Source organism: Cydia amplana, chromosome 19 (genome assembly GCF_948474715.1).
Source record: "Cydia amplana chromosome 19, ilCydAmpl1.1, whole genome shotgun sequence".
Taxonomy (NCBI): Eukaryota; Metazoa; Arthropoda; class Insecta; order Lepidoptera; family Tortricidae; genus Cydia; species Cydia amplana.
This window is the reverse complement of record NC_086087.1, coordinates 613,855-640,670: the sequence shown is the minus strand read 5'-3', so window position 1 is coordinate 640,670 and position 26,816 is coordinate 613,855. Positions and strand designations below refer to the sequence as shown.

The 26,816-nt window shown below is 40.5% G+C and overlaps 3 protein-coding genes across 4 annotated transcripts; 1 reads left to right on the top strand and 2 right to left on the bottom strand.

Moving 5' to 3' along the window:
• Positions 1-1,321: 1,321 nt before the first annotated feature.
• Positions 1,322-12,059, bottom strand: LOC134657222 (phenoloxidase subunit 1-like). The gene is made up of 14 exons (XM_063512789.1): positions 11,916-12,059; positions 11,191-11,383; positions 10,889-10,991; positions 10,069-10,189; positions 9,562-9,767; positions 8,976-9,104; positions 8,369-8,492; positions 7,789-7,953; positions 7,195-7,323; positions 5,034-5,212; positions 3,064-3,209; positions 2,821-2,903; positions 2,364-2,516; positions 1,322-1,604 (listed from the first exon to the last, which is right to left on the bottom strand). Exons 1-14 carry the CDS (start codon positions 12,024-12,026, stop codon positions 1,395-1,397), a joined length of 2,052 nt encoding a protein of 683 aa, XP_063368859.1. The 5' UTR covers positions 12,027-12,059; the 3' UTR covers positions 1,322-1,394.
• A 4,030-nt stretch (positions 12,060-16,089) lies between these two features.
• On the bottom strand, positions 16,090-18,732 carry LOC134657270 (dynein light chain 2, cytoplasmic). Of its 2 annotated transcripts, none has more exons than XM_063512848.1 (3): positions 18,582-18,732; positions 17,392-17,515; positions 16,090-16,690 (listed from the first exon to the last, which is right to left on the bottom strand). In XM_063512848.1, the coding sequence occupies exons 2-3, from the start codon at positions 17,497-17,499 to the stop codon at positions 16,529-16,531; spliced, it is 270 nt and encodes an 89-aa protein (XP_063368918.1). In that variant the 5' UTR covers positions 17,500-17,515; positions 18,582-18,732; the 3' UTR covers positions 16,090-16,528. The 2 variants fall into 2 exon arrangements, with proteins under 2 accessions (XP_063368918.1, XP_063368917.1); XM_063512847.1 differs by lacking the exon at positions 18,582-18,732 and adding an exon at positions 18,199-18,337.
• Positions 18,733-18,999: 267 nt separating this feature from the next.
• LOC134657087 (serine/arginine-rich splicing factor 1B) lies at positions 19,000-24,446 on the top strand. Its single transcript, XM_063512640.1, has 5 exons — positions 19,000-19,307; positions 21,982-22,195; positions 23,232-23,378; positions 23,905-23,981; positions 24,284-24,446. Exons 1-5 carry the CDS (start codon positions 19,129-19,131, stop codon positions 24,444-24,446), a joined length of 780 nt encoding a protein of 259 aa, XP_063368710.1. The 5' UTR covers positions 19,000-19,128.
• The last annotated feature ends 2,370 nt before the right edge of the window (positions 24,447-26,816 follow it).

Sequence of the window (26,816 nt, the reverse complement as noted above, 5' to 3'; positions counted from 1 at the left end):
CTTAAAACTTAGATACGCGATTAAGTCCCGTTGTACAATTTAATAAGATATAAAGAATAACAAAAACTTACATCTAATAAAAGCATGGTTGCTACTAATAAGCAACGAAATCGAAGATAATGTTACCAGTAAAAATGTACCTAACTTAAAAATATTCTATATCGGTGTCCAATATCATAAACCAAAGTCGATTGCGATTTGCCCTAACCCTAACTTAGGTATCTACTTTTGGCGACCCTATTCAGTGAAAAGCAATTCTGTGTCGCAAGTGCAGCATAGCAATAACAACACATACTAGGTATAATACCTTGATGAATCTTTGAAAAATGAATTTTTGAAAAGTCTGTCTGACCCTAGTTATTGTTTACAATATTTTTCACCTCAGCAGCTCGAACAAGGGTACTTTGATTCTTAAAAACAGTGAGCAAAATGCGATTTTGCTCACTGAGTGAGACAAAATGACATTCAAGTGACCTTTATAGTCAAATGTCATTTCAACATGCGGGGTCTAATAAAAGTTCGAAATACTTGGGTTCTATTATCTCTGTCCCTTTCACACTGTTAGCAAAAAGAAACAGACAAAAAAAAGTTAAAACGACATTCAACTTCAACAGTATATTCACGGTTTATAATAGACCCCCGAAAAACTTCAGACCGCATCGTTCCAAACCACGTACGAGTATGAATTCTTAATAATTAATAAATAAAAATATAGTTTAAGATTTCATAAAAACTGATAAAATACTATATTTTAGGTATTTTATTGTACAATTAAAATAACGAACTCAAAAAATACACAGATCATCACGCAAAATTAATTATCTTACTTTTAAGAATTTCTACCATAGTTGACAAATAGTACGTATCCGCAATTCGGACCGTATCTTACAAAGATTTTTTTTGTTGTCAAAGTTGGCGATTGAAGTGTCAGTTAATGTTTGTTATTTCTATATTATTTTACTGGAATTTATTATTACGTTTTATTTTCGTGTTCCATTGCGGTAATTAAACTTAATTGTTTGTAGGTATATCTTAAGAAAACATGAGTGCAGGTATTAAGTGATGAAGAAGGATTACATTTTTCAAGTTGTCTAATAGGTATGTTCTCACTGCGCTGAGGTGAAAAATGTTGTGTACTACACGAGATCAAAGTTATTTACATCTCGTGCGCTTTTGAGTCCCTTACTACGCTCAAGATTCTATTATTATAGAATCTTTCGCTTGCACGGGACTCAAAATAAGCACTCGAAGAAATATCAAACTTTGATCACTTGTTGTACAAATAAATATTGCTATAACAAGTTTTTGAAGCCATTTTGGTGATGTTCGTTGATGATGACGATGTTGTATTGAATAAAGTTGTTAGGATTAGGGCAATGTTTGTAAACTAAGATCTACCGCGTCCCTCTGACTCTAGTAGCATCCGTGAACTTGATCCTGCACTGCTGCACGGCCATGTTGGGCTGCAGGAAGTCGGAGAGTGAGCTGGCGGGGTTGGGGCGGTCGAAGGGGAAGCCCATGGCGCGCTTGTCCGGGTACTTGCGGTCGCGGATGCCGCAGTACGACGCTGCGTCGTTGCAGGACCCCACTAGGTCTTGTTCCACCTAAAACAATAATAATATGAGTACAAGGAAAAGTTACAAAGGCATATATCCTTGCAAGATTATTTAAAGGTGGCCCTAATCACGTCCGATAAAATATTACTAGTAGTTCGCCCCGAACTGAGAACTCGCGGTTCGCCAAAATGTTAGATCATTATTTTAAAATTGTAAATTTAAAAACTATATTATAAATGTGTAAGCCGAGCAGTTTCATTTGATACCAAAGTCGACCATACTTTCTTGCAAAAAACATGACCAGAATAGCAAGACCCCTCACAAATAGCTTTTTAGCCTTCTAAGCTCTTCTAGCTCAATAACCCCTTGATCGAGCCTGCTCATAATTTAATGACTAAAATATAATGCCCTCGACTACACGTTTACCAAATGTCATTTAAAATAGAACAAATTTACTTAAGTTATTGTGTATCAAACTATCCTCTGATAGTTCAGCTTAAAAACATCGAAATGCCGGGACGTGCCCCTAGCCAGCCGTGTGTTCCAAGTTGAATGTAAGAACTTCACTTCGCTTCGCTCGCTCGTTCGACTATAAGGGAAATTGGGAGGTTTAATAATTTTCGGATGACGTTAACACATTCCAATCAGATTTTCTTACCATGATCAACTGATATCTCCAAATATTTTCGGGTCCATGTTCCAGTCTCCTGGGTAGCAGCATTGCTGCCAGCCGCAGCCGCAGAAGTTGATCTACCTGTTCGGAGCCACGTTGCTCTGGATTCATGATTAAACATAATTCCTCCTTACCCGGTCCTCGTTCCAGTTGGTGACCGTCACGAACAGCACGCAGGGGTACCCCTGGGCGGTGCCCTTGGGCAGCAGCATGTGGTGCGGCCAGCCGCAGCCGCAGAAGTCGAACTCGGCCGCCTGGTCGGTGCCGGGCTGGCCGGGGCGCGCGTCCTGGATTCAAAATTAAACATGTAGTTTTCCAAGCCAATGATGTCATTAACAAATAGAGCTGAATAAGAGTCTAAGCAAACTCTGCACCAATTTGGCAAGCAACAGAGTGCCACCATAAACGTCAAATTCCTATAAAAATAAAATGTTAAGTGTCTCCTAAACAACGTCTTAATTTAAACGTTATTAAATAGAAATGGACCGAAGATAGAACCCTGCGGTACTCCTAGTTATAAGATGAGTGTTTCATAATCTACGCAATCGAATGCTTTCGACAGGACATAAATATCTTAATAATGGTTGTTACCTGGCTACGGAAAGTGCGCTCGTAGGGGATGGTGACCGAGGAGTCTTTGCTGTTGTGCTTGATGGTGTTGTTCCCGGGGCGCACTAGAAAATTCAAATGTTTTTAAAAAGTGGTAAGTATCCAGATTTATCCTCTTATTCTTTTTAAATCTACTTTTAAATGGTTCACTTGGACGACTTATGGTTAAGTTTTTAAAACATCTTTCGTTGCATTAAGGCTAAGGTGTAGACACTGTAGACTTACAGCCAACGGAGAATTTGTCAAGTTCCACCATTCCGCGCCTCTGGTCCTCGAAGGGCAGAGGTTGTCCGCTCTCGTCCTGTACGGGGGCTATGAAGATGCGGACGGTGCCCATCAGCGACTGGCCGCTGGTGTTGTTCACTTCGATGCTGCGGATAAAATAAAATTATGCTGAAGCTAGAATTTCGAGTTTTAAATAATATATTTAGATAGTCTGTCGTGTGGCTAGATGTTGTAGCAATCATTTTATGAAATGATGGATTAGCTAGATACATCGAAAAAAAGTAAAAACTAAACTAACCATGTCATGATGTGATCAAATTCTATGATCTGGCCACGACACACATAATACATATAGGATTAGAACCTAAGGCGTGCAAGTGCAGCTAGCTCATATTTTGGTTAAGCTGGTTTAGAACCATCGGACCGATGCTCCAAAAGGCCTCTACACGACCAACCCGCTACTGTTACTGTATGGACATATTTGTGACGTTATCTATGAAAAGGGACCTTATTGTCGATGGCGCTTACGCGATTATTGACGACGCTCCGATATAAATACAATGCCACGCGACGCTGTGCGGCGTAAGCGCCATCGACAATAAGGTCACTTTTCATAGATAATACCCAAATTTATCCTCGTCATTATCAAATCAAAATCAAATCAAATATCATTTATTATCAGGCAACTAAGGCCCATAGATACATTTACAAACTAACATACATACAATAATGAAAATCTTACAAGCTAAAAAATATTTTTTCTACTCCAGCACTTAAATGTGTCAATTAAATGACTGACAGTGATATCTAAAGCAATGTCATTTGAATGCTTTGTCTATAGGCTCATAAGATGACTGCTAGCAGTCATCTTATGAGTATAATACAACTGCTTTATTTTTTTTAAAGATACAAGTTCCGATCATCTTGATTGAAAGAGGTATGTTTTCATTTACAATAATAACTCTTTTTTTTTTTAATAATAACTCAATTTTTTTAAATAATAACTCTTTTTTTTAATAATAACTCTTTTTTTTTAATAATAACTTTTTTTTTTTTTTTTTTTTTTTTTTTTTTTTCTTTTTTGCTGCAGCTGTCATAGAAAAAGTAATGTATGCAACAGCTCATAATTGGTTCTTAAAATTCTCGGGTCTTTTTTTACAAAACTCGACTACGTCTCGTTTTGTAACTTCGACCCTTGAATTTTAAGAACCCTTATTATATCACTGTTGCATAAACTACTATTATTTCGGCGACACGGTGGTTTTCTGTTGTGTCATTATCATAAATTGCCCTGGCCGGTTTTGACCATAGCAATCATATTTCTGCTGGTTATGTGTGAGCAAATTTTGTGAGCTCTCAGCGGCTAACAGCCTTTTTAGGGTTCCGTAGCCAAATGGCAAAAAACGGAACCCTTATAGATTCGTCATGTCTGTCTGTCTGTCTGTCTGTCTGTCTGTCCGTCTGTCCGTCTGTCCGTCTGTCTGTCCGTCCGTATGTCACAGCCACTTTTCTCCGAAACTATAAGAACTATACTGTTGAAACTTGGTAAGTAGATGTATTCTGTGAACCGCATTAAGATTTTCACACAAAAATAGAAAAAAAACAATAAATTTTTGGGGTTCCCCATACTTCGAACTGAAACTCAAAATTTTTTTTTCATCAAACCCATACGTGTGGGGTATCTATGGATAGGTCTTCAAAAATGATATTGAGGTTTCTAATATAATTTTTTTCTAAACTGAATAGTTTGCGCGAGAGACACTTCCAAAGTGGTAAAATGTGTGTGTCCCCCCCCCCCTGTAACTTCTAAAATAAGAGAATGATAAAACTAAAAAAAATATATGATGTACATTACCATGTAAACTTCCACCGAAAATTATCGTTATTATATTCGTATTAGTCATAAATCGCCTAAATACGGAACCCTTCATGGGCGAGTCCGACTCGCACTTGGCCGCTTTTTTACTAACTTGTAGACAAAGTCCTCATGCTGCAGATGGGTGAAGCGAGCTGGCATGCTGCCTCTTGGCTGGAAGTCCAGGCCCCGGGACAGTTCCACGGTGCTCTGCTCCCACTGGGTGGCGAACGTGTTGGCGCCGGCGGGGCCTTGGACGCTGATTGAGGAAACGCGGATGGATGGGAAGTCCAGCTGAAAGAAGATAATAATTAGGCCCCCATTTTCTCATAATCAACATTTCATGTCTTAGTCAAACCACTTCAAGAACCTCCTTATTACACTTTACTACTTGCGCAGTTAGGTATAGTGCAGCCGTTAATGGAATTTGGCCGCGTAGCCAACATCCAATCGCTTACGCTCCGTAGCGATCGAAACGCAACTGTCACTGTCGCACTAATATGGAAGAGTGATAGAGAAACACAAAGCGTTTCATTGTCGAAGCGATAGCGATTGCCACTTTGGCTAGACCGGGAGATCAGCTAACTGAAATCATGAAAGTTACCTATTCTCTCCCTCCTCGTATGACAGTGCCGTAACTACCTATTGGGAGTACAAAGGGTATAGCCGGGTAAGCATGGCCAAACTGCCCTTAGCGAAAAAAACAATTTCCTTTTACTGGATTATTAACCTATATATAAGTAGTGCTTTCACCAAATATTAAGCCTCAAATGCTTCAGATTTAAAAAAAAATGCAAAAATAGAAAAATCATTTTTATTTTATTACAGCTAAAGTACTAATCCGATTTCTTTGTAATTTGGGTATGTTGTATATACAATTAAGGTCGCTTTCTGAAAAAAATAATATTGAATTATCTCTTAAAATAATAGTAAAAAATTGAGATGAAAATTTTCAGAAAAATAAAAAAAATACATGCGAGATAGCGACAGTTATCAAATTTACATATTTCATGTAGAATTTAATAATGTTTAACATATATTTTTTTCAAAAATTAAAATCGGGATTAACAGTGTTAAAAACTCGAATTTGTAACATCCCATAATACCTTCTCTTCATACAAAATAACTTGTACGTTATACTAGAAAGTTATATTCCCAACGCAATTTGAATTTAGAACGCGACTTCTTTTGTTGAGCGCGGACCTTAAACTCCGTGGCTGTATGCGGCTAGGGCGAACGGCATTCAGAGATTAAAAAAGCGCGGGAACAGGAAAATAGGCACGAATTTTATACAGAGCGTTAACGATTGAAAAATGTCTGTTCCTTTGATGAATAAAATACGTCATATTCTAAATTCAAATTCGTAAAGACTGCGTTCACAATATACTTCATTCGTTTATGACTACTTAGCTTTGCTTGTATGAAGAGAGAGTATTATGGGATGTTACAAATTCGAGTTTTTCACACTGTTAATCCCGATTTTAATTTTTGAAAAAAATATATGTTAAACATTATTAAATTCTACATAAAATATGTAAATTTGATAACTGTCGCTATCATGCACGTATTTTTTTTATTTTTCTGAAAATTTTCATCTCAATTATTTACTATTATTTTAAGAGATAATTCAATATATTTTTTTTTTCAGAAAGCGACCTTAATTGTATATACAACATACCCAAATTACAAAGAAATCGAATTATTACTTTGGCTGTAATACACTAAAAATGATTTTTCTTTTTTTGCATTTTTTTTTAATCTGTGGCATTTGAGGCTTAATATTTGGTGAAAGCACTACTTATATATAGGTTAATAATCCAGTAAAAGGAAATTGTTTTTTTCGCTAAGGGCAGTTTGGCCATGCTTACCCGGCTATACCCTTTGATGTGAAAGTTACGGAAAGTTACATCTGTAATTGCGGATCAACCTAATGATGATAACTATATATAAACTTTAAATAAATGTCATATACTAAGAAAAAGTGACCAAGGCCTCCAGTGCCCCAGGCTGGAATCGAACCAGCGTCCTCTGCTATCGCGGCAGGTGCCTGTGCCAGTATATGAAATTTATTTAAAGTTTATAATTTATATAGTAGTGTGTCTACTTGAAATAGAAACAAATTAAAATATCTTCTGAAAATAATTTAATTTGTTCTAGTACATAACGATATATGTTGAAGATATGGTCGTCACAGACCCTACTAGTGATGACAGCGATGGTAATCAAGTAATCATACTCGTAGTTACATGTAGATATACATGATGATAGGTCCTTACCTGCTGCTTGCTGTAGGGCGTGAGCTTAGCCTTGTGCAGGTTAAAGATGTCATCGACGTAGGAATGCCAGCGGTAGAAGATCGGGTCACGCATGGCTGTCGCCGAGTCTCCCATCACGCCGAATTGTTCCTGTAACGTGAACCATCTGTCACTCCTTTTCTACGTCATAGTTATCATCTTCAGCGGCGGTAGCGCGGTCGCATTTTTGTCGCATGTCACCATGCCTGTCACGTTCTAACAAGTATGTAAGTGCGAAAGTGACGGGCAGAGTGACAGGCGATAAAAATGGAACCATGCTGAGCCCGCAGCCTGTTATCGGCACTGTTGATCAGCCTCTCTGTGAGGTGCCTATCTGCCAGCCATTACAATAATCACGTTGAAGTTTTATCGTTAAGTAAATGCTTAGTTAACTACGGATCGAGTGAAATTTCTTCGAAGATAGGAGGCTGGAAATTTGGCAACTCAATTTAGGACATGTAGTAAAAACATCGCGATATTATGATGAATAATTTTTATTTGAAGTCAACCGGAACTGAGCTGTGTATTTGGGCCTCAGATTACTTTTAGCTTGCTGGAAATAAACATTGTACTTACAAGATGTCTGTGGTCAGGGTCGTGAGCATACGAGATAAACACGTGTCCCATGTTATGGAGGTCTCCGTACTTGGCGGCGTTGCGGCTCAGAGCTGACGCTTCCATTAGGTTTCCTAGGATGTCTATACCGGTCTGTTCGTCTAAGGGGAGCTTGCGGCCGCTTGGCTGAAACACGAAAACATTCAAATCATGAATACAGAAAGCTGGAGCCGGGTAGGCCCTTAAACTACGTCCAAAGAGAGGTATGGGTTGTGAATGTCATCTCGCTTTGTATGGTAGGGTAGGGCACAGCACAGCAGATGTCATCGAGATCTAGAGCAGAGCCCAACTGGGGAAGTATCTCCACCTTACAGAAAACCGTAGTCAAATAACACTAGACTAGACCCTACTCATAGTGTTCCTGCCGGTGAGTAAGGTTGCCAGAGCTCAACGAGGGTGGGGGGTGGTTAGGGTCGGCAACGCTCATGTAACACCTTTGGAGTTAGGCTACGGTGACCGGTTACCATCAGGCGGGCCGCATGCTTGTTTGCTACCGACGTAGTATAAAAAAAATGTCTTTGTCAAAAGAGTTAACACTGACCAGATCAATAGCGCCCTCCTCGATCGCCTGTATGAAGCGGTCGCGCCAGGTTTCCAGCTGGGACACGTCTGCGCGGATCTGGTCCACCGGCCGGTCCAGGTCTTTGATGGTGCTGCCAGAAAACCTGTACACAATCTTAATTAACATCTAAGAACATTGATTTGAATTAATTAAGGATGACTCACGTTAGACCGGGCTGTGTCCGGGCCGGAGCTTCTTATGCTTTACTATGTTTATTTTTATTTCACGGTTGTACAGAGTAACCAAAAGCTAACTTTGTCACTTTGGTGCTCTACCACCACTTAATCGAAACATTCTTCTATAAATCTTTAAATTCGAAGAAAGTAGTATAACTTTTCCATTGACTGAAACTACTAAAAACCAGAATGATGTTAGCAAGTATACTAAATTACGAATTAAACATTTAGGTACTTCTATATTTTGTGAATTGTTAAGCAACTTTCGGTAAATCTGTAAAAAATATTAGAGCCAGGCGACCTGCGAGTCCAGGCCTGCGAAGTGTCCTTCGTCGATGGCAGCCCTGAAGCCTGCGGTTGGTTAAAATGGTCACCCGTCTGGTTAGTGGTTACTGGATGTGGTTGGTTACCTGGGTGGCCAGGCGCGAGACGCGACCTGCGAGTCCAGTTTAGGGAAGTATCCTTCTTCGATTGGGGCCCGGAAATCCCTGTAGCGCTGCACCCTTTGTAGGTTGTTGCAGAGACGCTCAAAGTTGTATCTAGAAAATTGGCAGTTAATTAGAAAGTAGACCTAAACTCAGATTTTAGATTGATAGACAGGGCCCCGTAGACATGTTAATCGCTAACGCTCCGTAGCGAACGAAATGCAACTGTCACTGTCACACTAATATGGAAGAGTGATAGAGAGACACAAAGCGATTCGATAGCGAAGCGATAGCGATGGGCACCTTGGCTAGGCCGCAGGGACTGGATCATTATGAAGTCGAATGGTATGGAAAATGGGACATTTTACAGTATGTAGGTATTTTTAAGTTACTTATATGTCATATTTTTTACAAGCATTAGCGACCGAGGCCTCCAGTGCACCGACATGAACCGTCTATTAGTTTTTAGTTTGGCGACAATCTGCTTAAAATTTTCTCACAACCAGCCTCAAGAAGACCAAAAGGCAGAAGATAATGTGAAGGGTCACGTACCAAATTATGCAAGACATACCTAGCGATGACCTGCTGATGCATGTAGTAGAATAATTCGCCTCTTCTGTCCTTGTTGACGATGTTTCTGTCGGCTGCCTCGAAGGGGTAGACGAGATGCCAGTGCCAGTGGTGCAGGTTGATGCCAATGTCCTCGCGGAAGTATGCCACGCGCTGCTCGGGTTCAGCATCAGCGGCCGTGTAGTTTTGTGGGATAACTACTGGCATCTGTAGAGATTTGTATTATACAAATATTAGGTAAAGTTATCGTTATTAATCCGACATGTGTCTCCAAGAAGAGACTCAATAATTACAGATAAGTACCTAAATAGGTATTCTTGAACATGAAAATGAATTTATTAATTAGGTACCTAACTCATTAACACCCCATATCTATACCTTGAAGACTAATTAGAATTCAATGGTAATGTTAAGGTTAAATGGTAAGGTATGCAATATGCACGAATGGATTCAAAGGTAGACTGGCTCATAAGGGGACTATAGCTTCCCAATCTGCAGCGTTACGTACCCTGGAGCCATCAGGCACGACGCTGGTGGTCTCGCGAGCCTTCCGGAACACCTTGGGGTCCACGAACTTGTCGGGGAAGGTCTCCGCGAATGTGGGGATGTTCAGCCCCTTGGTGTCTGGCCTGGAATACAACAAAACTAAGTATTATCATCAAACTCATCAATTACTCTTAAAATTATATTAATGTCATTAAAATATATACCAGGTAAAGCGCGAATTCCAGTTTCAGTTAAAAAGGCATTTCACGTCACTTCTGGGTAAGATTAACTCAGGACTGGGTCGAATGACGTACGGTCTTCCTTATTTAATTGACATTGTTTATGAATAAATATCTTAAACGACATATCTTGCACTTATTCAAAGAGGGGTCTACTTTATGCTTAGCAGTGAGAGTGAGCGACAAAAGACTAAAGATGGTAATGATTACGTTGATGACACTGGATTTTCTTACCATCAAAAGGCCTGTCCAATCTGCTCACAGTTATAACATTAAGTGTGGCGTCTGGAAAAGACTTTAAAGAGATTTATAATTTTGTACCGCCAAAAGGTACTCGTACGGTTCATTAATTAACTCGGATAAGATTTTTATACAATTTACCCTTTTCTCGAATTCGAAACTATAGATAAGGGGTCACCAAATGGCGTACCGCGGTCCGCATCCGGACCGCCGACCTATTTTTTCATTTTTTATTTGATAATATCAAGGAGAAACGGACCGCGATGGTCATTTTATTTAAAAACCGGACCGGAGTCCCCTGAAGAAATATTGGTGACCTCTGCTATAGATAGGTACGTAATCGTTTCCTAAATCTATATTTACCTGTGCAGTATGGCCACAGAGAGGCAGTAGTTGAACATGTACGGGTTGATGCGCAGCTGACAGTACGAGCACACCGACTGCAAGTCGGAGACATCACGCATGTCTGTGGAGAGACAGTTATTTAATTATACAAGTTCCAGAATGATACTTCTGAGAAGCGAAGGCCTTTGATTAAAGCGTACCTAAAGTTAAATTTAGTTTTTGCTGAGTGACAGAGATGGCGGAAAGTGTACTGAAAAAAGGTAAAAGTAACCCTTAAAAGAGTAGGTCGTTGTAGGGAAGTCGCAGTAGATGGGACTTACTCATGAAGATGTCGATGAGTTTCCCCGCGAGCTGGCGGTGCGCGGGCACGAACAGCGAGAACTGGTCGTTGTAGGGCAGCTGCATGGGCAGCGTCAGGTCCGGGAGCGCGATGTTGCGGACGGGGATGGAGCGCCCGGAGCCCGAGCCGAACTTGCTCTCCAGCTGAGTTGATGCGCTCTTGTATTTGTCCGGCTAGAAAAGAAAGCGTTGCACATTTTCATGAGGCACCGGAAAAATATCAGAAAAAATATTTTGTAACAATTTGTTGTTGGTTGCTTTTCTTTTTTTTTATTTGATGTCAATGCCATGTATGTCGCGGGTAGTATGAAAAAGCTCGGGACACACTTATCCCACGTTATGCAATGCATTATCACATCTGCACCCTAAAATTTGTATGCTTAGAAACATCTTGTCATACGCAACGCAACGCATGGCAAGTATGTTTCTAAGCATACAACTTTCAGGGTTCAGATTGGCATAATGCATTGCATACGTTGCGTACGTTGGATAAGTGTGTCCCTGCCTTAAAAAAAATATCTGTTTCTCTAAACGACTGCTCTAATGAAACATTTTATTGCCAAGTACCAGATGCTGAATTCCAGTCTAAAAATGCTCAAGTTCATGTTATTTTAGCTTATCGTTTTAAAATGAGAGCTTTAACTTCGATTTGGAAGTGATTTTTTCGCGGAATATTCGTAATCAGACTTAAAATTTATATACTCACGTAGTAGTTGTCTGGGAGTTGGAAGACGGAATTGTTGTCGCCCTTCTGCATGAAGCAGGGCTCCGTGGGCCGGTCGAAGAACAGCAGCAGGTCCTGCTTGTTGCCGCTCATGGTGCTGCTGAAACAAGAAAAACAAAATTAATAAGAGTCGACAATTTTTGTAACGAGTAGCGACATCTAGCGTTGAGTAGCGGAACTTTTGAAACTTTAAGAAAAACTCACTAGAATAGATTTAAATAAAAAAACAACTGTGTTTTAAAAGTATTCGAACTAATATGTATTCAAATTTAATTAATAACATCTAAGTACCAAAATAATATTCTTTTGGTACTGTACAAAAATTACTTTAAAATGTTTTTATAAACTTTAATAAAGTTAGAAACGATAGAAAATTATTAGATAAAGCACAAACAGGGGGATATCTTCAATAAATTACCTCATGTAATATTTGTTATATTTGTAATAACACAAAAATTGAAACATCTAATTCAAAAAACTCACCCTTGTTTTTATCGGTAAATAAAATGAAGAAAATACGTTAAAATGAAGAAATTAAAAGTTTACGGAACCTGTTTTCAGCCGTGTTCCACGGCCAAATGGTACCGACTGTACAGAGAGCACCATTTTATACCACTGAAACAACCGTGTGCACACCATACACTAGCAAAACGATCACAAAGTAGCAAGTGCAAATGCAAAATTACACATGCAGCTCAGCGTGGCGCTAGTATCTATGCTTTCTATTAACTTTGTACTTCGCATTATTAGTACCTCATTTTCCCACATACAAAAATAAGGTTAGTAACCGCACATGTTATACAAAGTTATTAATGCAGCTGATGATGGCGCTGCAATCTATGCTGTCTATAGGAATTAGTATGGCGGAGTGTTAGTTTGATAACTATCCGCACGCAAAATTAAAGTGGTACTAGTATGTAGGAGACTGTGGTTTATTTATCAGTATGGTTGGTTGATAATTATTGACAATGTATTTAGGTAGTTATCCTATGTTGCGGTTTTCGACAGTTTAAATTCGACATTCTACTTACCTAAGGATGATTTGCCCCACTGCATATAATTAACTTTTGAAGGCCGTTTATCATATATCCAAAAATATCACACGCCAACATCATTATTATAGCTTAACCGCGAATAATGCTTTCACGTCTTCCATACCTACTATTCCATGCTAATATTATAAATGAGGAGTCTCTTCAAAACAGCTTATTTCTCTATGAACATCATACAAAAATAAGCCCCTTTGAAAACACACTCCTCCAGTGGCGTAGCTAGAGGATATGGCGCCCGGGGCAGGCACCAAATTTGCGCCCCCCCCCCCCCCCTCAAACGAAATGAACTAACGAAAGGGTTACTTTTTACTTATTAAGTTCACTCTTGATTTAGACAAATAAGTGTTTTTTTATTCCATCGGTGGCTAACAAGCTTACGAGTCACCTGATGGTAAGCGGTCACCGCATCCTGTGGACGTCTACACTCCAGGGGCGTTACATGCGCGTTGCCGACCATTTTAAAACTTAATATACACTTCTTTTTTGGAGATCTCCTTAGACTTGAAGATTCAATATCGCTTGTAAGTTTGGGATCGTAGACTATTCATAGCGCGCCTTTGGACTGATTTGAAGGGTCCAAGGTGGCATCTAGGTGCTCCTGCCCAAAGGTGACAGCAGTACTCGTTATATGGGATCTGTCCATGGTCGTACGCAGCATTTTTTAAGGGGTGGAGCAGAAGTAGGGGAGGCTGGGGAAGTTGTAATAGGGTACGGTTGAAACAGAGATTCTTAGCTTATGGTCAGAGACCAGGGTGGGACAACTGCCCCACCTTGCCCCACGCGTGGGTACGCCTATGGATCTGTCTGCCCCAGAGTAAAGTATCGCCTCCCTTTATATAGCACACCGAGTTTTTTGGATACGAGCGCAGCCTACCCAGCAAGGTGGCTACGAAATTATTGGACGTCACTGATGGAGAACACCGAGGCTCCCAATACTCCCTGACATGGGAAGGGTTGTGCCTTAAAAAATGAGGTTTTCTTAGTGGTAAACGGGCAAAATTGAGCCTTGGTGGGATTGAATTGGACTAAATTCTCCCGATCCCATCCCACACCGAAACTCTGGATAGAATGCTCTCAATACCTGACACAGGTTTTTCACGGCATTCTAGTATCACAGAATGAGCGATGGTGGCAAGGCATGTGTTATACAGGTTGGTCCAAACCTTGCCGTCCAAAAATATTTTTTAGATTCCTCACGCTGTGGGCTATCAGAATTTTTAGGTATGTTAGCCGACTTTTCGTAGTTTTCGAATTATGATTTTTATTTTTATTACTTTTAACTTTTGTTGAGAAATTCCGTAACACGTAGTAACTATTGAACTTTTTTGAATATATTTTTTTGTAACATAATCCTTCACAAACGGCGCAGTTGCTAAAAAAAATCAGCATCCTCACTTGGTTGAGTTGGGAAAAATAGAAAAACTTTTACGTTCAAGCATGTCAAGCTTAGGTGTTGCCCTTACCTAAATAAATAAAAAATACAAGCGATTTCAAGGACTTTTGGTTAGGTATTTTAGAAACTGCTAGACCCTACGTATTTTTAAAAGGTCAAAAAAGTGATACTTAATAGTCGTAATTTGTCAGAGTCGCCGGTCAAAGGAACTGAGGTGGAAAGCTTCCAAATGAGTAATTCATTACAAAAATCCTCTTTTGTTATTTCTACTATTATTTTATGGGGTCACTTCCCCATCGCTATTTCATGTTATCAGTGCAAATGCCACGAACAATTATTAGAAGGCATAAAAGTAACGTAAAGCTTCACCCCGGAATTTCTTAACAAAAGTTAAAAGTTAAACTCGAAAACTACGAAAAATCGGCTAACATACATGGGGTATATTCTGATAACCAACGACGAGGATTCTAAACCATATCAGACCAACCCCTAAGTCGCGAAAAAAAATTTTGACTGTTTCCTACATTTTGGCTGGTCCATTTTCTATCGGAGGTCTTTTGCCCATTTTGGCGCCCCCCCCCCCCTTGGACGGCGCCCGGGGCACGTGCCCCCCCCAGCCCCCCCCCCCCCTAGTTACGCCACTGCACTCCTCAAATATGAAAGTAACTGTGTCTTTTACCTTTTCACAACTACTATATAAATAGGTTACTTTGTCTTTAAATTACCTATATAATGTTATCAACCAACTAGTGGCGCTATAGAGGCCATCAGAAAGTAGACCTGTACCTGTGTATGGTAGCTTTTCAGAATATCCTCCTGTTTGAAAGTCGGTTAAAAACTGCTAAGGTGCATATTTACATTGACACTTTAGTGATGACGTCAAGGGTTTGCGCGTTGCTGTTTTTTAGGGTTCCGTACCCAAAGGGTAAAACGGGACCCTATTACTGAGACTCCGCTGTCCGTCCGTCCGTTTGTCACCAGGCTGTATCTCACGAACCGTGATTGAATATTTATTTTATTCTGTTTTTAGTATTTGTTGTTATAGCGGCAACAGAAATACATCATCTGTGAAAATTTCAACTGTCTAGCTATCACGGTTCGTGAGATACAGCCTGGTGACAGACGGACGGACAGCGGAGTCTTAGTAATAGGGTCCCGTTTTTACCCTTTGGGTACGGAACCCTAAAAAGGTGCCATTGATCCCTCTTAGCAGGGAAGAAAAGAGCCACTTTGATCCCTTTTAGCAGAAAGCAGAAACGCTTCTTCGAATAGGTGATGTAAAAAATAGTGTCACATGGTAGCAAAATGATTTCCTCCTGAATCCCTCACTACGATCGGAATTCTATTTTAGAATCCCTTGCCAGCTCGAGATTCTTAAGACTCCTTCGCTTCGTTCAGAATTCAATGTACGCCCTCGCCGTAAATGTCATTTTGCTCCCTTGTGACAATCTATTTCTATTACAAAGTGGTGTCATAATAGCATGCCCAGAACCAAAAGTCCAAAAGCTTACGATCACTAAGTGTTATCACTGTTATCAGCAATCAAATTTAGGTTCATTCGTTATTAGAATGGAATAGGAACCCTAAGGACTGTTCAAGGATATAAAATACTAGCTTTTAACCAAGCCCTAGCCCAATTGGAATTCTAGACGCCTAATTCCTAGTTTTGGCTCTAAATGCCCTAAGCGTTTATTCAAAATAAAACATGCTGTGGTTTGTAAGAAAGTTTAATAATAGAAGTAGTGAAAATATCTCCAGTGAATATATCAACAAAGAAAGTAAACAATAGATTTAGTTAGGTACTAACATATGACTTTCACACTAAAGTCTAGGAATAATTAACTAAAATTTTCTTTAATATAAATATACACTAGAAGTGAATGTTTACCACAAGTCAATATTGAATCTTAAGTTAAGCTAAACACAGTACATTTACACAGTGCCTCGCGGGGTGATGGAGCCCGACCGGCCCATACAAGCTCACACACTCCGGCCCGCGCGTCCCGCCTCGCTAACTACTGACATGCACCCGATGGTAGGAATGTAAGCGACCCCCGCTGTCCCCGAGTGGACCCGGAGGCGAGGCACGCTGGCCCGGTAATACTGCATCCTAACAACAAAAAATTTAGAGCGAAGTGTGCGGAGGTGGTTTAACCACTCTTGAACAGGAGGATGGCGACCTGGCCGAGGTAGAAATAGATGAAGTGGCGGGTCTCGTGCGTCACGTACGAGCCGAAGTTGCGCCCCACGATGCAGTGCCACGTCGGGTTGTATTTCTTGTCGAATTCCTTCTTGATGAATGCAGCAATATCCTGGAATCAGAAAAAAAAGTTTATTTAGTACACAAAGGAAGATAAAGCATTTTCAAGCTAAATTTAAATAGATTTCATCATCATATCAGCCTTTTATCGCCCACTGCTGAGCATAGGCCTCTCTTCGAGTACACCACTTATCCCGGTCCTGAGCCAATCTCATCCAGAAATGACCCGCAATCTTCCGAATATCGTCCACCCAACGAGCCAACGGACGCCAGGCTTATATACCTATAGGCATCACATTGGTTCTCAATACAGATTACTTTATAGCAGTAGCCCCTCAGTTTCAATCAATATGAAGTTACATTAAGCTGCATCCACACCGCAGTTAACTTTTGTTGCTCCACTAAAGTTAATTGTGAATGCACCTTTATGCTTGCAAAATGCACTGATAAAATTAATCAAAATTATTAAATTTTTTGAACTCTAACCACTAGGGAGTAGGGTTAATCATCATGATTAAGAAATATGACAGCAACCTGGAGACATTTTTTATTTATAAGATTATTTTAAATTTTATAATACATGTAGTTTTGTTTTATTGTTTAGTTTATTGTTATAATAAATATATTTTATTAAGTACCTATTGTAAATGAAAATGATTAACAAATAATTACTTATTTTCACATGAGAACCTCTAACCACTAACCACAAATGAGGAAACTTGTTATCTGTGGGAACAATTAAAATATAGGTACCTTTTCAATGTTGAACTTTTCAAGCGCTTGCGTCGCACAGTCCACCGCATCCTGCTGCATCTCCTCACTCATGTCAGCATTCTTGATCACCGCCTTGCGGTCACACATCTTGTCAGTTGTATGTCTGGAAGGTTTGAAAACTTTAAAATTTCACTTGTCGCACTACACTAAGTTTCGGTCTGGTAATCCGGGATGAAAATTAAATATTTTTTTTTATCAGGCAAGCAGCGGCTGATGTCTGTGTCGCGCGCGCTCTGATGATGTTCTGAGAGAATCAGGTGTGCAGCCCAGGTAAGTGCTAATTCATGACCTTGCCCTTTAGTTACGGTACATTTGCACGAGGCCACTTGGCGAGTTCCAAGACGTTATTGGCGTGTGTCAATACTGGCAATCCGATAAATTGACGTGCGTTTGATGGATTGTCTCATTCACATACTACATGATTGCTGGTGAAATCGCTCGCCAAATTGCCTAGTGTAAACGCGCCATTACGATATCGCTGGAACAGAATAGGAGAGAAATAAATAGGATTATCTATTTCAAACGCGTGGATGGACAATGTCAATAGACCTGGAGCAAAGGTTATCGGCTAGCCTTCTAACATTCAATCAATACATTTTCCACATGAGTACAGGACTGTTTATGTTCAATAACAGCTATAAATAACTTTTAACTAAAGGTCAGGCGCGAAACCCGGGATTCTGGATCCAGCGCGCCTTTTACAAAATATGCTAAGTACGCGCGCCGAATAACTTCCAAATACGACACATATTTGCGGACCCTCGCTTTCCCTTCTAATCAAATTACCTGTACTGTGTTTCTGACTCGGCCTTAGGTGGTTTTCTTGTGCTAATTCGAACGGAAGCACTAGCAGTAAGGCCCGTCATCAATAAGAAAACGCGAAAATTGCCACCGCTTAACTAATTTGCAAACATGTTACTCGGCATTATACGGAAAAGATAATGAAAAACTACGACGTAGAAAGATATTTCTATGGAAACATGAGAATTAAATCAATAAAGCGACTTTATTGCACCTTTTTTGCGAACGAAGGTGAAAACATGTTCATCCGCATTCAGACTTTCATGCACCATTTTGTGAATACGGCAAACTATACGAAAATTTCACAATTAACGAATCTCCAATCCCTAATTAAAGTAAATAAATAATATAAATAATGAATTACTTACATTTGCTTCAGAAAAACGAATGAAATATCACGCAAAGATTTTGGTACCGGAGATTCTATGCCTACTCTCTAGAGGATTCTTTCACAGGCTTCTTTCAGGCAAAGATCTCTTGTTGTGTGCGGCAGAGGGCGTTCTAAATTCAAAGACAATTCGAAAAATGAAAAATGGTTGCGTTCTTTTCTCAAGGTTTCTCAACTTTGTAACCGGCTAGTACTAGAGTTTTATTATAAAAAGTGAATAAATATGGGCGATATTTTCGTAAAACAACTTCACAAAGTATTTGAGCCAAAATAAGTAAAATGAAAATAAACAATATTTTTATAAGTTCATTAAGTTGGATTCAGTTATTTCTGATCAAACCTCTTTTGAACCATAGACAATAGGACGAAAACAAACATTTCCCTTTCCTCTGGAAATAACTCATTGACGCTTGACGCCATTTTGATTTGTCAAATTTGCCGATCAAGCCGAAGTAGCGTTACGCCGGAAAGTTAATATAAATTATTTCGTTATTTACTGCAGAAATCTTATTTAAAAAGCCATAATCATGTCCGGTGGAAGCGGCGGCAACAGAAATGAGTGCAGAATATACGTCGGAAACCTACCCCCGGACATAAGGACAAAGGACATTCAAGATCTCTTTTACAAATTCGGCAAAGTTACATTCGTTGATTTGAAAAATAGAAAAGGTCCTCCATTCGCATTCGTGGAATTCGAAGATCCGAGGTAAGTCCTGCTATATTTAGCTTGTGTCAGTTGGTGAAATTGTTTGTGCCCCACATACTTGAAGCCCGCAACTTGGACAGCCTTAATAATGTAGGTATTGTAGGTATCAAGCATAGCATACCTATCTACTGTCGTACATAGGTATATTTAGTTTGTACTAATGTAGGGTAATACCTATAGTGTATTAGTGTGGGTATTAGTAATGGATGATTTATTCATACGTCACTACTGTAACAACGCCAGCTCCAAGGGTAAACAAATTAATATCATTATCTGTATTTAAATCAATGTACTTATCATTATTATCGTTTCACCAAGTTTTGGGGCCTCGTAATGGTTGTTTACACATCGCCACCTAATTGAATTGCTAATGTTAATGATTCTGTCAGGTTTTGCACCTACATGCATCGCTGATAACTTTTTACTAGAGATGCCCCGAATAGTAGTTTTAGCCGAATACCGAATATTCGGCCACTCTCGGCCGAATACCGAATATTCGGCATAACATGCGAACATTTTGAGTCACAATTATTATGAACGTTAGCTAAGATATATTATATTTTTGTTGAACAGCATTAACCTGTCATATCCCAAGGGCTCAAATAGGAGCCGTAAATAAATTTTCCAGATTTCCCACGATATTCAAAATTTCAACTCCCACGGGTCAAATGTGAGCCATACTGGGAGACAACGACAAAATTAGTTTTCGGGTCGCGGGATCGGACAAGTTAATTAATAGAGTCAAACAAAACAGACTCATGATAAAAATAACATGTTTGTTAATCAACAAATGCTCAGAAATGGGTCTTCGTATTTAACAACTTTCCAAGAACACATTCTAAATATTCCTACATAGTTTTTGGTCATTTTTATTGTGCAATTTTTCTTTTTACACGACTGCCCAAACAAAAAGAGTGTATTGTTTTCAGCGTTCATGTTTGTATGTATATATTTATTTATTAAGTAGGTGCAACAGATATTCGGTATTCGGCCGAATAGTAGGCAACATTCGGCCGAATACCGAATATTCGGCAAAGTGGCCGAATACCGAATATTCGGCAAAGTGGCCGAATACCGAATATTCGGCAAAGTGGCCGAATACCGAATATTCGGCAAAGTGGCCGAATAGGCCGAATACCGAATAGTTGCCGAATATTCGTGGCATCTCTACTTTTTACTGTAGGTATTAAAAAAAAATCCGAGGTAAGTCCTACTTTAGATAGAAATCAACTTTATAGGTAACAGGCAATGACACTCTTCAGAAAAATCATCAAATTGTATGTACTTTACTCTCTGTGTACTGAGAAATAATATTGAAATAATGAGAAGCTAATATCATAATTGATGTGGTAATAAAATGGTAAAACAGTAAAACATGAATACCTAACCACTTAGCATTAACAGTGTTTCATAACATATTTGCTTTTAAATGCTAGGTAAAACAACCTTGAAGCACGCACGGGTTCAACTAGCAATACTGCTATTCACTTGTCCTTAAAGTCTATTTTTTTATTCGGTAGACTGAAATGACAGTTAATAGTATGAAATGACATTTCATGTTCATACTATTAACTGTCATTTCAGTCTACGGAATAAAAAAATAGACTTTAGTTTATGTATGAAAACAAGGTTCATGGTACCAATGCCATAGTAATTATTGTTAATTAAAATAGCTACATGGCCATGAATTAGGGTGGTCAACTTGCAGATGCAGACCCTATAAACATTTTATTAATTCCGTACATGGCGGGAAGAAGTTGGTATCTCAAGATATTTTATTGAAGAAATTTGAACTTAAAATATAATAAGTTTCAAATTTCTTCCCATTTTTTCCCGCTGTGTACGGAATTATCCATTTGCATTAAGCCAGTGCCATAGAGACCATTTGTACATAATTTCTAGGTTAATAAGCAAATAATACTGAACTTATTAGGTTTGGCGTTGGTTAAACACATTGTGTAAATGTAATTAGTTATATCAGTACATTTGTGGCTGTTGATAACATTTTGCTGATAATGGCTCTGTTATTTGTAATTTGTGTCACATGAAGAAAAGTTATTTAAACTATTTGTTTTGTATGAGGAAAATATGTAAAGATAATGCATATAATGAACAAATTTAACTTGTCACTAAAAAGTTTTATTATAGATTGTTCTTTGCATAATTGAATAGATTTGTGTTGTTAAGAATCATATTGTAAGACTTGTGTTAATAAAGAAACATAGTTAGTCCTGTCAGTCTGGGTCCCATTAATCATTAGTTGCATTGATGTACGAGTAGGTATGCTCGGTTTACTCTCCCAAATCCACATTTTTATATCTTAAATATTTAGTATGACTTGAAGTCTCTAAACATTCATTTTTGGCCTAGGCCTAAATCCATTTATTATTGAGTTTGCACATTTTCTTCTTCTAATCAATTCCCAGCTATTTATTCTCTAGCTAATAAAATAAGAAATAGTCGATCAAATCATTTGCATCTTAGCACTTTCCAAAAAATGCTTGGCAACATTTAGGGTCGGTCGCACCAAATCGTTTGTCATTGTTAAAGAGTTTGCTAAATTTTATCATATGCATAGTTTCATAGTAAACTACTGCGGCGCGCCGGGTGACTTCGATCATCTGTCAAATGTGGTCGGTGCAACTTGTCCTTAGTGAATCTGTGGTCGTGACAGAGACGCGGAGGACGCGGTGCGCGCGCGCGACGGCTACGACTACGACGGGTACCGGCTGCGCGTGGAGTTCCCGCGCGGCGGCGGCGGCGGGCGCGGGCCGCGCGGCGCGGGGGGGGCGGAGCGCTTCCCGCGCGGCGCCGGCCGCGGCCCGCCCGCGCGCCGCTCCGAGTACCGAGTGCTCGTCACCGGCCTGCCGCCCTCTGGCTCGTGGCAGGTTAGTGACTAGATATGCACCGGATATCCGGTTACTATCCGGTATCCGGCCTATCCGGCAGTTATTTTAGTATCCGGCCGGATACCGGATAGTGACCTACTATCCGGCCGGATACCGGATAGTAAAATTAACACATTTTGGGATAAAAAATGGAATCTAAAAAACAGTCATGGTCATAATGCTAACGACACAGTAGAAAGAAATGAATACGTAACCAATGTCACACAATACATTTATTTGTTTACACAAAAATACGCGCGCGCACTTGTAACTACAAACGAACTTACTACGTAATGACATGATAAAACCCGTTACGATCCTAGAAATGTGTCCGCGCGAACGTTCACTACGAAACGTCGAAACCTGCACGATGCGCACCTGCAAAACTCAAAATATAGGTATAGTTCCGCCGGCCGAATATCCGTCAGCCGGATAACGGATATCCGGCCAGTGTCCAGGCCGGATATCCGGTATCCGGCCAAACAACTATCCGTTACATCTCTATTAGTGACCACTCGCCGAGTTCCGTCGTGGTGGTGCTGTTCTGGTGTTGGCCGTGGTCCGCCCGCGCGTCGATCTGAATACAGAGTACTCGTTGCTCGACTCTCGCCTTCAGGGTCTTGGCAGTTGTAGAATAACACCAAGATAATTCTGCAACGATTTTTATAGCACAGACGTGCGAGTGTTATTTAAACGTCATCATTTCATAGGAGTTTCTATAAACTCTTTTGGTTTGTACAGTCACCAGCAGAGGTTGCTAAGCGGGCGAGGTGTTCAAAATTACCTTGAGATACTCTTGTTTTCTTAACAATAAAGTCGCGTCAAGATCATCTTGAACACCTCGCCCGCTTAGCAACTATTGCTGCTGACTGTGTTGGATTAAACTGACACTTGTATTCCTTGGTTACAATCGTGGGAGGACCAGTATACCAGTTGTGTGTTGAATTTTCTTGAACTGGTGACAATTTAAAGAAAATGTTTTTGTAATAAATAAAAGCTTGTATTACATATAATTAGATAATTAATTTTGTGATAGGATCTGAAAGACCACATGCGCGAGGCCGGCGACGTATGCTTCGCGGACACGTTCAAAGACGGCACCGGGGTGGTGGAGTTCCTGCGCCACGAGGACATGAAGTATGCCGTTAAGAAGTTAGATGACTCCAGGTTTAGGAGCCATGAGGTGAGTGTCGTTGTTCACCGTTTCGTTGCGTGTTCTATTTTCAAATACTTTTGGCTGTGGCAGCGAACAATTATTTCATGACACTATAGGTGTGCCTTACGCCATAGAATATGATGGCACGCCTATCGTGTCATACGAATCGGTTAATTAAATTAAAAAAAATAGTAATAAAAACTTCTAAAAATATGACTTATGAATGGCATAGACTAGGAACCCTCTAGACGGAGTTTAGAGCAATTATTTCATGAAACCGATGCTGCCAAAAATACGGGGGTGCGGGGGGACGAGGTGAGCGAATCCCGTGCCGTGATTGGTCCGTTCAAAGACACTGACCAATCACGGCACGGGATTCTGACACTTTGACTCGAAGATGGAGTAAAACTACCGTATATAGTGGCAGAGGGGGTAGCGTTACTATGTTCAGTCTAGAGGATGTCTTGTCTGTGAGAATGGTCTGGTTTCATTTGCACCACGCAGAGCTGTGTCTTAGTGTTATTGTGTTTAGAAAAAAATGTTACTGTTTTAGGGCGAGGTTTCGTATATTCGAGTGAAGGAAGACTACGGCGGCGGAGGCGCCGACCGCTACAGTGGTGATCGGGACAGGTATGTGTTGCTAAAACTCGTACAGATCAATTCTAATATTTGTAGTCGATTTTGACTCGGAAGAGGTAACGTATATTCTATTGATTTATTAGTTGACAAGGAAATTCATTCGAGTTCTACGAACGCGATAGGGAGTGCAATGGTATTTTGATATTTTACATTGTAATCTCATTGCAAACTAGTGCCTACGTCAAATCATGGGATTAGTTGTCAAGCGGACCCCAGGCTCCCATGAGCCGTGGCAAAGTGCCAGGATAACGCGAAGAAGAAGAATCTCATTGTAATAGTTGTAATCCCCCCAGGTCCCGGTCGTACTCGCCCCGGCGGCGCGGCTCGCCCACGTACTCGCCGGTGCGGCGCTCGTACTCGCGGTCGCGCAGCCGCGACCGCTCGCCGCCGCCGCGCCGCGCCGAGCGCGACCGCGACCGCTCCGACCCGCCCCGCGAGCGCGACCGCGACTACTGAACCAGAACACTACAGGTCCGTGCTACTCACTTACTTATATCATAGAGAAAAAAATACATAGAGTGCTCACTCCATACATCAGTTCAGACTATTAATTTCAGTGTCTACATCTAGCATCGAGTAGCGGAACTATCAGTACTGCTACTTGACAATAGATGTAGCACCGACCGGAAAATCTTATCTCAACAGCATAAGACTTTCCGGTCGGTGCTACATCTATTGTCAAGTAGCAGTACTGATAGTTCCGCTACTCGATGCTAGATGCTAATAGTCTTTTTGGTATTAAAACTGATGTATGGAGTGAGCACTCTATGTATTTTTTTCTCTATGCTTATATCCAGGGATCGGATACCGGTATTTTTTGTATGGGAACGGAAACGGTATTTTTTCGTTCTTTGCTAATTACTTCATTTCTAATTGGGCAATCTAATAATACGAAGTCGTACGTAACCTAAAAACACAACTGAGTCCTACATTTCGAGTATAAAACTAGCAAAAAGCAGAGCTTTGTAAGGGCTCGCGGAGTTTTCCTACCTAAACGTACCGGACCGCGACTTTGATCCAGTCCGAGTCTTGTTCCATGATCGATCGAGTGCGAATACGTCCGTTAAGAACGCAGCTATAAGTGAGAGCAAGAAAGAAATATACTAACCGGACCCCGGTTGCTGTCCGGTACGCCTGTCTGTTACAGCTTTTACTTTGTCCATTAAAAACGTCTCCAGACGACAAAATCAAATTGCCGATGATATTGGCATGTAATATACAATTTCATATGCGCTTATTATTACATCCTACACTGTCGCCCAGTACTTTTTTTTTAGGAAGCTTTCCTACATAATATTAGGTCAGCGAGCCAATGTCCTTGAATTTAATTTTTACGTCCACACCACACAATTGAGCGAATAACTATCCCGTCTGGACACCTACTGGCGGTACATAAACACACACACACACACACACAGTTCCACTAGGTACAGCCAGGGTTCAGCATCCGCTCTATCTTGGGTACTGCTCTTCTAAGTGCTCATTAAGACGTGTCAGATGACCAAAAAAGCGTGTGCCTATATTGCACCAAACCTATCTAGGGTACTAATCTCCTAAGTGCTCATCAAGACGAGTCAAATGACCAAAACAGCATGTGTCTATGTTGCAACAAACCTGAGTTCTACTAGGTACCGCCAGGGTTCAGCATCAGCTCATCATGACGAGTCAGATGTCCAAAACAGCGTGTGTCTATGTTGCACCAAACCTGAGTTCCAATAAGTACAGCCAGGGTTCAGCATCAGCTTTATCTTGGGTACTACTCTCCTAAGTGCTCATCGATACAAGTCGGATGATCAAAACAGCCTATGTTGCAACAAACCTGAGTTCCACTAGGTACTGCCAGGGTTCAGCATCAGCTCTATCTTGGGTACTGCTCTCCCAAGTGCTCATCATGACGAGTCGGATGTCCAAAACATCGTGTGTCTATGTTGCAGCATCAAACCTGAGTTCCACTAGGTACAGCCAAGGTTCAGCATCAGCTTTATCTTGGGTACTACTCTCCTAAGTGCTCATCATGACGAGTCGGATGTCCAAAACAGCGTGTGTCTATGTTGCACCAAACCTGAGTTCCAAAAGTACAGCCAGGGTTCAGCATCAGCTTTATCTTGGGTACTACTCTCCTGTGCTCATCGATACGAGTCGGATGACCAAAACAGCGTGTGCCTATGTTGCAACAAACCTGAGTTCCACTAGGTACTGCCAGGGTTCAGCATCAGCTCTATCTTGGGTGCTGCTCTCCCAAGTGCTCATCATGACGAGTCGGATGTCCAAAACAGCGTGTGTCTATGTTGCACCAAACCTGAGTTCCAATAAGTACAGCCAGGGTTCAGTATCAGCTTTATCTTGGGTAGTGCTCTCCCAAGTGCTCATCATGACGAGTCGGATGTCCAAAAATCGTGTGCTATGTTGCATCAAACCTGAGTTCCACTAGGTACAGCCAAGGTTCAGTATCAGCTCTATCTTGGGTACTGCTCTTCCAAGTGCTCATCAAGACGTGTCAATTGACTAAGACAGCGTGTGCCTATGTTGCACCAAACCTAGGTTTCACTAGGAACTGCCAGAATTCTGGGTCATTTTGTTGAACTGCACGCCGACGTTGCAATTGGCGTGCAGTCGACGTTGCAGTCGTGTATCGCTGTTATTGTTCAGCCCTATGTCACTGAAGTTTGTATTAATATGATCTTTATTTATAATTTTAGCAGTTCCAAGCAATAGTAACACTAAAGGCGCCATTCATTAATTACGTAAGACAAATTTTGCCAGTTTTTGATCCCCTTCCCTATGTAAGAAATAATAAGAATAGGTTGACCCCCTCCCCCTCCCACT

Coding starts and splice junctions, on each gene's coding strand:
- LOC134657087 (XM_063512640.1), top strand. CDS start 19,129: ATGTCCGGTGGAAGCGGCGGCAACAGAAATGAGTGCAGAATATACGTC. Junction 19,308..21,981: donor GTGGAATTCGAAGATCCGAG/GTAAGTCCTGCT, acceptor TGGTCGTGACAG/AGACGCGGAGGACGCGGTGC. Junction 23,379..23,904: donor CCAGGTTTAGGAGCCATGAG/GTGAGTGTCGTT, acceptor TTACTGTTTTAG/GGCGAGGTTTCGTATATTCG.
- LOC134657222 (XM_063512789.1), bottom strand. CDS start 12,026: ATGAGCGGCAACAAGCAGGACCTGCTGCTGTTCTTCGACCGGCCCACG. Junction 7,954..8,368: donor AGGAGGGCGCTATTGATCTG/GTCAGTGTTAAC, acceptor TTCGTGTTTCAG/CCAAGCGGCCGCAAGCTCCC. Junction 1,605..2,363: donor CCAACTGGAACGAGGACCGG/GTAAGGAGGAAT, acceptor TTATTGTTTTAG/GTGGAACAAGACCTAGTGGG.
- LOC134657270 (XM_063512847.1), bottom strand. CDS start 18,278: ATGACGGGCCTTACTGCTAGTGCTTCCGTTCGAATTAGCACAAGAAAA. Junction 17,516..18,198: donor GAGTCAGAAACACAGTACAG/GTAATTTGATTA, acceptor CAAACCTTCCAG/ACATACAACTGACAAGATGT. Junction 16,691..17,391: donor AAAAGTTCAACATTGAAAAG/GTACCTATATTT, acceptor TTCTGATTCCAG/GATATTGCTGCATTCATCAA.